Source organism: Mytilus edulis, chromosome 1 (genome assembly GCF_963676685.1).
Source record: "Mytilus edulis chromosome 1, xbMytEdul2.2, whole genome shotgun sequence".
NCBI lineage: Eukaryota > Metazoa > Mollusca > Bivalvia > Mytilida > Mytilidae > Mytilus > Mytilus edulis.
The window spans coordinates 116,118,575-116,128,867 of NC_092344.1; the positions used below are offsets into that span (position 1 = coordinate 116,118,575).

Below are 10,293 nucleotides of genomic sequence, written 5' to 3' on the forward strand. Positions count from 1 at the left end.
GGTGAACAGAAATCATATCATTCGTCGTAGAGTTTCGATCTCAGTCGACTCGAATAATAAATTTCTTAGATATAAGTCACAATATCCGGCAGACTTAACTGCAATACATTTGTTTCGATAAATATTCCATATCAACTTCACAAATAATACACGATTGTTTTGAAATATTGATTTTGGGTACTCACGTTGTTTATCAAATTATAACATGTTCTAGCATTCTTTTATTTGTCTTCATGAATATTATGTTTTACTGTTGAGTTTTTTTTGTTTTTTTTTACTTATACATTCTATCATTGTGATTGTGTTATGGTAAGCAAATTGTATTCTTGGCTTTCATTTTTGCAAATGTGCCTTCTCTAAATGCAATTTTGTGTTTCTTTGTTACATATGACGTGGCTCTGTACTTATACATCCTATAATTGTGTTATTGAGCTATGGAATTTTTTTTGGCATTATTGTCTTTCAATTTTGCTAATGTTGTTTTTCTTTACACCGTTTTGTGTTTTTTTGGTATATATTTGTTTGTTTTTATCGGGATTAAGATTATAAAACAATGTTGACTGCTGTACCCTTACTATTCACATTTTATTTATTATGTCTGTTAGCTTTGTTCACAAATCGCTTCAATATATGGAATTGGATGCGACTGTCATAAAAGTGAGAGGTTTAGCTAGCTATAAAACCAGTTTAAATCCACTATTTTATACAGAAGAAAATGCCGGTACCAAGTCAAACATATGACAGTTGTTATGCATTCGTTTGAGATTTTGCTCCTGCCATTTGGCTACAGACTTTTGGTTTTGAATCTTACTCTGAGTTTTTTTTTTTTTTTTTACTTTTTTGTACTTACAAGTTGTTTGAGTAGCATAGCATGATGCTTGTAATGAAAAAAAACAGATGGTTTAATTTTGGAATAGTTAGTGTCTTGATTATCGTTATCTTTCCGACTGAATTATTGTTTGTGTAGACAAAATTTTAATTAAGTTTTTTTTAAAATTACTTTAATTTTTGGATAATAATTAGAACTTCCAAGTTGACCGAAAGGTTATGCCTAGTTGTGTTAATCTACTTGAACCCCTTTCAAACATTTCAGCATATTCATGTAACGAGTGGGAAAATGTAAAATAACAATAATTAATGTGCTTGTCATGAGTCTCATCTATTCTTGTCTTTTTTTAATCTTTACAGCCAATTTTTGATAGTCTTGATAGTATATATATATTTTTAACTCGGTGCAATTAAGAACTTTTTATTTTGTATACACACTTGTCATTGTTGAACAGTTAATTTCAAAACCACCAAAATCAAAATTGACCTGTATTCTATGATCCATTATATTGTGTTTGAAGTTAGTCGATTAATTCAAAAGATATTTTATTCAAACAAAACTTTAAGGTTACTGCAATGCATTACAATGCAATTTCTATTAAACGGTAAACGATAATTCTATCAAAAGTTAACTTACCCTTTTACAATAATACATGTTATTGCTGTAGATGCAACAGGTATAGAATAAAATTTGACCTGTATTTTATGGTACTTGATATTGTATTTATATTTTAAAAGAATTGGACAAGTGATGCTGTAATTATCATCCAGAAATTAGATTTGTAACGGACAGACGGACGGACAGATAGATATGTGTAATACAATTGATATAACCTTCAAGTTGTAGATTTCTACATACTAGTATATCATTGGATAAAATAGAACACCTTGCCACTGTATATTTTACACACGGGCAATGAGCGTGTTATGTTTCAAATATACGGTTAGTAGTAAAGTTAGGGCCCTTTAAAAAATACCAGAATATCATTGAAATCTTATCCTGTAACTGTAATCAGAATATTGCATGTTGTCATGCAGTATTATATTGTTATTGTTAAATTTAGTTTTTGTTAAAACCGGTGCAAGTGTGTTTCAACAAATAGAAGACTTGGTCAGTGTAATAGTACACCAGTCATCAAATATTTGATTTAATGACTAAAATTATAAACAGAAACCAATCGTATTAGAACACCAGCACACTGTATGACTAGTACCTCTCTCTAAAGCGTTGAATAATACAATGTGTCATTTAAAAACATGACAGTATCGAAGAATTGGCTTCTTAGTTGACAGTTCTATCGTGATTTTAAAATCAAAACATTTCAATCATCGTATATAGTATTTAAACAAATCTCATTAATAAAAGTTTCGAATTGTTGATTAATATGAAATTAGTTCTAATTGATTACACCTACTATATGTAGTGACATCTCGCCGAAGACATATATCAAAACAAAAAAGTCTATTCGATATTTTAGTAATTGTACTAAAGTGATTTAACACCACTGCCAGTTATTTTTTCTCAGCAAGTATGACAACTGTTCCATTAAATATTGTTGTGCCCTCTTCTGCCGAAGAATCGTCATCAAATAATTCAATTACATCTAAACCATTCGCTTTAACTGTGTTGATAACTTCGTCTCTGGAGATGGACAAACACTTGAAAACTTCACTCCCAACAGTATACTGAGGACAATTGAGAACTCCGATCAGAATAAGTTTTCCGCCCGGTTTCAACAAAGTTACTACATTTTTCATCGCATTGTGATATGCATCTTTATCTAGACAGGCTGATTCCAGACACGCACTCGTGCAGATGACATCAACTGGATCTAACTGAATTGGATCGAGAGGGTTTTGTTTGTATACATCGCAGGGAAGGACTCGTTTTATCTTTGGCCTTAAAGTGGCTTCAAGTTGTTGCCAGTTGGCTCTGGAAATACATAAAAAGAAAGAAAATAATACGTGTGGTTACCTTATGTAGTTCTTAAATAAGGAGATGTGGTTCGATGAGACATTTTCCCGACATAGACCAAATTACGTAGCCGGGTTTTTGAATTGTTCTATATATGATTTGATGCAGTTTATAGTTTTTAAAGGTACCAGGAGTGTAATTTAGTACGCGAGACGCTCGTTTTGCCTAATAAGACGCATCAGTGACGCTCATATCAAAGTATTTATAAAGCCAAACAAGTACGAAGTTGAAGAGCATTGAGGATCCAAAATTCCAAAAAGTTGTGCCAAATATGGCTAAGGTAATCTATGTCTGGGATAAAGAAAATCCTTAGTTTTTTGAAAAATTCAAAAGTTTTGTAAACAGGAAATTTAAAAAAATGACCACATTATTGATATCATGTCTCTTCTTGTGTGCTATAAAATGAAAAAAACTCGAAGTACTTAATTTGCTTCGCCAAGGATTTATCGTCTATAGAATACAGTTCAATGGTATATAAACAACCGAACTCGCGAAGAGATATAAGACTAAAATTGGAACTACAAAATAGCCAGTCCATTCTATGTCAATTTTGCTTGGGGGATTCGGAACCTAATTTATTTTTAATATCCAAATTTATTAACAGAAAATGAACGTAAATTATAAGTACCGAGCTGGTAACAAGTGTTCTAAAATGCTGTTACCTTCACAGTCATTTATATAACATTGATCAGATTGTTTTCCTGACTTTTTCTTATTGCTGTCGTAATTTTATTATGATAACTGGATAGTCTAAAAATGTCAGGGCAGATAGTTGTTGACCTAATAAACAATTCTATCCCGTCATATTTGCTCTAAATGCTTCGGTTTTAAAGCCAGGTGAGCTAAAAAAAAAAAAAAGTAACCTACCAGATTATTAAAATGCATTTTCTTTGAAAAAAACATACTCAACACAGAACTATGAAATAAAATTGACTTTAATTGTCCTTTAAATGTCTATTTCGATATAGTTGTGTTTAACGCTTTTTCCTCATTAGCGTAGACCGAAATACTATTTGTTCCTTAAAAAAAAGACGCCGAAGTAAAGAAAAAAGATTTCAAAGATATTAATCTAACCAACAACTTACTCATTTCCGTCTAATTTGCTGTAGTACTTAAAATACATATCCCAATTATGAGCACCAGCATCTTTTTTCAACCACTTTTCTTGCATGTCTCTATTAGAAGGGGAATAGTCTGTCATAATTATTTCATCAAACCATTTTGCTGCCGGTATAACAGTGTGTATACAAGGTCCAGATCCAATTTCTAGAAGACATTTTCCTTTTATAGTCCCTGAAAAAACGCAGTGTACATGCTATAGGAGAGTTTTGCTTAATTTTATCAACATAAAGATTAAACGATGAAAACACATGTTAATCTTAATTTTTACTTTCACTATGCGAGTGTATATATGGTTCGACAGGTAATTTTTGTATCAGTACAATCAATTACCTTGTTTCTATAAATAAACTTACCTTACCTTTTGAAAATATGTTGTGAAGTGTTTTAATCCTAAACTCTGTGAAAGTAAATCCCTCGACTTCAATCTGGCTGAACAGTGTATCTAGATAAACCTTTCCATCAAAAATCTTCTTGTAATCTTCACCCGCACGAAGTTGAGGTGTGGTGGCCATATCTGTGAGCTGCTCGTGATTGAAGTACGTACGATTGAACTTGATAATGTTAACAAATAACACGCAATAATCAATACTGTGATGTGGTTACTTTTTTCAAATGTTATAGTAGGGTGCCCAATCAACAAATTTTATCGATTTGCCTGAACGGAATAACACACGGCTATATTTTATATCGTTGGAAAGAGGAGAACAAGCCTCATCGAAATAGCGTTGTCGTCGTATTCTGCCGTGGTCACCTTTTTTTTAAAATCAGGGTCAAAGGTCAAAGCAAAAATTCACGAAAAATGCAGTCACATTTAGATAGCTCGTTTCTCCTACATATATGCGTTTGGAGCAAAATAAAAAGAACCAATTTATCGGAAAATATCTGTTGGATCTACATTTAGAACTTATTTTATATTTTTAACGCCAAAAATGACTTTAGATTGACTTTTTTGTATATGGTGTGCAAATTTGAAATTAATAAACAACTGTTAAGTAACAGTGACCTTGGCCTATTTCAATTTCTAAATTTGATTTTTTTTGTATTCAATTCGATACAAGTAAGATCTAAAGATGTTTTTTAGATCTTAACTTTAATAATTTGTCGAAAAAAAATGTGTTTTTCACGTCTTTTGATAATCAGGTGTTCGTCAATTTCAAGGTAAAAATCAAATTCTGTTATTGGGTGTGAAAGAGTATATATAAATGAGTTTTTTTTCGAAATTAACGTCGGACTTGGTTGAATATCAAGCTCTGTGTATAGTTTTGCTTTACAGAAGTAAAAAATAGTGCAAACAGATAAAAGGGGGGGGGGGTAAAGATATGGAAACAAAACATGTGTTAAAAAATGGTAAAACACCCCATCCTACATATTGAATGTCTAAATGAGCAACAATTGGCTATATTGTTTACAAGTATTCCAAAAATATAATTAGGGAGAGGGTTATGTACAGCACCGATGTATTTTTACAAACCAAACAATTGCAAATAAAAAAGGCGTGAGAAAGCAAAACATTAAATTACATTTGATACAAAAATTTAACAATACTTTTAGATATTTGGATGATATATTGGCTCTAAATAATGACGACTTCAGTATGTATACTAAAGAAATTTATCCTGTAGAACTTACTTTAAATAAAGCTAATGATAACAATGACCACTGCCCTTTCCTCGATCTTGATATCTATATCATAAACGGGAAGCTTAATACAAAAATTTATGATAAAAGAGATGATTTTTCATTTCCTATTGTTAATTATCCATTTTTAGATGGTGACGTTCCCTTGTCACCATCTTATGGTGTTTATATATCTCAACTTGTACGATTCGCTCGTGTATGTAACAATGTATTAGATTTTAGCGAGAGAAATTTATGTATTACTGAAAAATTATTACACCAGGGTTTTCGATATCACAAACTGGTCAAAACATTTACTAAATTTTATCACCGGTATAAGGAAATAATTCGTAAATATAACTCAACATGCAGACATCTTATACGTTCAGGTATTTCACATCCAAAATTTTATGGAAATATTCTTTATAAAGCACAAAAATGTCAGTATTCTCCTCAGAAACTAACAAAACCTTTAAATAGACTTATTAAAAGGGGATATAGTTACGATACTGTTGTCAGGTCATTAAAGATTGCATATTTTGGCTTTAACATTGATTCACTGATAGGGTCTTTGCATCGGAACTAAACACATTTATTTCTAAAAAAAACAGTTGTTGGCATGACACGGGTTATGTTCTTCTCATATATTTTATGATAGTATGATACTAAACCCCTAACGGGAGGGATTGTACCTGATATTCATATGATGAAGACATAATCTTTCAATCAGTTTAATTGAGGTCTGGAGCTGGCATGTCAGTTAACTGCTAGTAGTCTGTTGTTATTTATGTATTATTGTCATTTTATTTATTTTCTTTTGTTACATCTTTTGACATCAGACTCGGACTTCTCTTGAACTGAATTTTAATGTGCGTATTGTTATTGTTTTACTTTTCTACATTGGCTAGAGGTATAGGGGGAGGGTTGAGATCTCATAAACATGTTTAACCCCGCCGCAATTTTGCGCCTGTCCCAAGTCAGGAGCCTCTGGCCTTTGTTAGTCTTGTATGATTTTAAATTTTAGTTTCTTGTGTATAATTCGGAGTTTAGTATGACGTCCATTATCACTGTACTATTATGCATATTTTAGGGGCCAGCTGAAGGACACCTACGGGTGCGGGAATTCTCGCTACATTGAAGACCCATTGGTTGCCTTCGGCTGTTGTTTGCTCTATGGTCGGGTGGTTGTCGCTTTGACATATTCACCATTTCCTTTCTCAATTTTAAAACTTATAAAATGAAGAAACTTATAAAATGAAGACAAGCAGACAACAGCATGGCAAAAACACGAAAAAGAAAAAAACAAATACAAATAGAAAGTTTTAATCGAGGCTAGTATTACCTACTACATTATATGGTCTCCTGTAGTTTATTCCCACGAATGAAGCAAAGGGCAGGGAACATATAGCAGGCTTTTTATTATTATTATTTTTTAACATATTTTTCGGAATCCCCACTAGATAGATTATTACTATATTTTCCACGATTTCAAAATTGAGTATATATTTTACCGGTATTTATTGTTTTGAAAATATTATGGACTGCTTAATTGTCATTCAATAGCTAACAATGATTTATAAGTCACATACAGAAAAATGAAATCTAATACATCGTCATCTTCGTCGAAATCAATGTTTCTAACTGCAATCAGAGGAGTATTTACATTTTGAGATGTGCCATTTGCCTGACATGGACATAAATATATATACAGGATAGATTTTGTTCGGAGCAAATTGCACCCTTCGAAACACAGATTTCCCTTACAAGTACAAACTAAATCTTGCAGAAATTTGGATGACATATGACCATCGAGGTAGATAGGAAAAAGTAATTCTTCTTTTCCCATTCGAACTAAAGAGGAGAGTGTTAGGGTAGTTTTGCTATATGGAAAGACATCAAATGTATGTCTTGAGTGAAGCTCTTATTATATATTGTGTAAAAGTAGATTCACAAGGAGGAAGTTTGACAAGGGAGAAATTTTAAATTATAGCCAATTTTACGCTCAATTTGTTTAGGTCACGGTGATCTATTTTTAGTTTTGACTTGAGATCATTCAACCTGACAACAAGACCTCGAACTGCATCTATAGATTCATCGATGTCACAATTAGATAGGTTTGACAAATCGGTGAACTCATCTGGATTGTCCTTCAAGACTAAAAAGCATTGCGTTTACTGATCCTAAACAGGACCGATTACGTTTCGTCGCATCATGTTACAGCATGTGCGGCTGGTAGAACGTTAAAGATGGCAAACTGAGACTTTTACATATTTCGTGGACATGTATATAGCGGCGCAAATGTTGTATACAAGTAAAAGTGCCTCTTTAAAACCATAGATCATGCGTATGCTGCATGGAGTGGATGTAGGAAACGCATCATATTAGAACATTTGTATCTTGTGACTTTGTTATTATCCTACCCATGATTCCTTTCACCCCGAACTCTTGAACAGCATGTAAAATCATGCGAGTATCTACTTCATCGGGCTTACAAAATAATTCTTAAAACCTGATTTAGGGTCCTTGGAAGTGCTAGCTAGACTATGGCTTCCTCATGTATCATAGTAACTGTTGATCTACCATGATGCTGACAATCGATTCGCCAAGAAATCTGATTAAGGCCTGCTAAATCTCACTGACCTAAAGAAACTTTTCCAGTCAGGAAGTTGACGACTTCTATATATGACCTGAAACACTTTAACAGACGAACAAGAACTTGATTCAGCTTTAAAATAACTGCAGTTGTGTCTGCTAGTGTAATATTTATAGTAAGAATGGTGCCTGGTACAACATTTTGAATTAATCAGTACGAAGATTGTCTAGGTCTGATGCATCATGCATGCAATAAACTAAACTCTTTCCGTGCTCCAATAGCCTCGATAAAGCTTTTGTTTGTGCTTATTCCTTGCGTATTAATAAGCAATTTAGTAGAAGAACCCTGATATATAACACACTTATTCCATTGTTTTTCATTTCTACTTCGTGTCGGGTTTGATGGGCATAGTTTAACATGACTGAATATGTGCCATATTCCGGATCTGAAACGTGACCTAAGGATTTGATTTGTATATTACTATTATAACAAAACCATCAATTCAAAAAAAGCAATTAAAGTTATAAAAAAACAAAAAAATATTTCCAATTGCAAAACAACGATCTTCAAACTAACTAGACTAATCCAAATATACAAATCGACCACACAACAAGCTTAGAAGAGAAATGAAGTCAGTGACAATTGTCCTAGTTAATGACCTGATAGTGTAAGCTACAAAACGATTACGACACGAGAAAAGGCGTGTTTGAATCAAGGCAGAATTATCAGTAAATTTGTGTTTTAAATTGCTGTTTTCTTCAATGCGATTAACATTACACGAAAGATATTTGGCACACATATGAACCATGTCTTATTGGTGTAATCAGAGTAAAAATCCCTTGAAAGTAACACGCAATAAATTTTCTTTCGTTCACAATTTGGTAAATTTCAGCTAAAAAAAATAGTCTTACTTAAATCATGAAATACTTAAACTTAAATTATATAAATCATTTCAGCTTTAGTTATATGATAAATTTAATTTTTAAGCTAAATGATAAGTATCATTTGAACAAATAACACAGAATGTAATAATTTTATTTTTGTGTTGAAGATGGTCTGTATATGATCATGTATCTGTGGGTATCCTAAGAAACCACAAAATTTTGAAAAACGTGACCACGGCAGCATACGACGATATTCATGATTGGAAAATATAATGATTTTCCAATAGTTTGCATATAAATATAGTCGTGTGTTATCCGTTAACTTAAACTCGTTAACTAGACGTCTTTTTCGATACTGGGCACCCTACTATAAATGTTACAATCAATATGAAATAAGGAAAATATAGTTCGTGGAAAATTTATAGACTTTTCTATTTTCCAAATTTTGAAAATTTTAGCCCCTATAAGTACTATAACAACTACATGCATCGTGTTGCTCAAGGTAAATACAATATGGGTAATGAGTCTTATTCGTTTATGTCACAAAATACAAAAACAGGACGGGGTTGTGGTACCGACAATTGGAACATATCCATGATCATATGTGGCACATTTCTCCAATAACGGTCAACCAACTTATGATGGCGGCCGAACAATTTTTGAAGGGATAACTTTACCATTTGTAACATATTTACAATAGCATACGTTTGAGCCGCATTTATGAAGGAAATGATGATAGGAAACACAAGCTCAGGAATATCGTATCAGCTGAGAAATATATACTCCATATGCAGGGGTTATTTGAATGTTGCTGCATAGAAATGGAAAGTTAACTATTGGTGAACAGAAATCATATCATTCGTCGTGGAGTTTCGATCTCAGTCGACTCGAATAATAAATTTCTTAGATATAAGTCACGACATGCGGCAGACTTAACTGCAATACATTTGTTTCGATAAATATTCCATATCAACTTTACAAATAATACACGATGGTCTTGAAATATTGATTTTGGGTACTGACGTTGTTTATCAAATTATAACATGTTATAGCATTCTATTATTTGTCTTTATGAATATTATGTTTTACTGTTGAGTTTGTTTTTTACTTATACATCCTGTCATTGTGATTGTGTTATGGTAAACAAATTGTATTTTTGTCTTTCATTTTTGCAAATGTGCTTTCTCTAAATGAAATTTTGTGTTTCTTTGTTACATATGACCTGGCTCTGTACTTATACATCCTGTAATTGTGTTATTGAGCTATGGAATGTT

General features: G+C 32.3%; 1 protein-coding gene across 1 annotated transcript; it reads right to left on the bottom strand.

Moving 5' to 3' along the window:
- Positions 1–1,940: 1,940 nt before the first annotated feature.
- On the bottom strand, positions 1,941–4,680 carry LOC139501722 (indolethylamine N-methyltransferase-like). Its single transcript, XM_071290871.1, has 3 exons — positions 4,284–4,680; positions 3,889–4,096; positions 1,941–2,761 (listed from the first exon to the last, which is right to left on the bottom strand). Exons 1-3 carry the CDS (start codon positions 4,435–4,437, stop codon positions 2,341–2,343), a joined length of 783 nt encoding a protein of 260 aa, XP_071146972.1. The 5' UTR covers positions 4,438–4,680; the 3' UTR covers positions 1,941–2,340.
- Between the last annotated feature and the right edge of the window lie 5,613 nt (positions 4,681–10,293).

What these genes read in the sequence shown, in the direction of transcription:
- LOC139501722 (XM_071290871.1), bottom strand. Translation starts at nt 4,437, where the DNA reads ATGGCCACCACACCTCAACTTCGTGCGGGTGAAGATTACAAGAAGATT. An exon ending in TCACAACATATTTTCAAAAG is followed by an intron (nt 4,097 to 4,283) that starts GTAAGGTAAGTT and finishes GCGTTTTTTCAG; the next exon opens with GGACTATAAAAGGAAAATGT. An exon ending in AGCAAATTAGACGGAAATGA is followed by an intron (nt 2,762 to 3,888) that starts GTAAGTTGTTGG and finishes ATGTATTTCCAG; the next exon opens with AGCCAACTGGCAACAACTTG.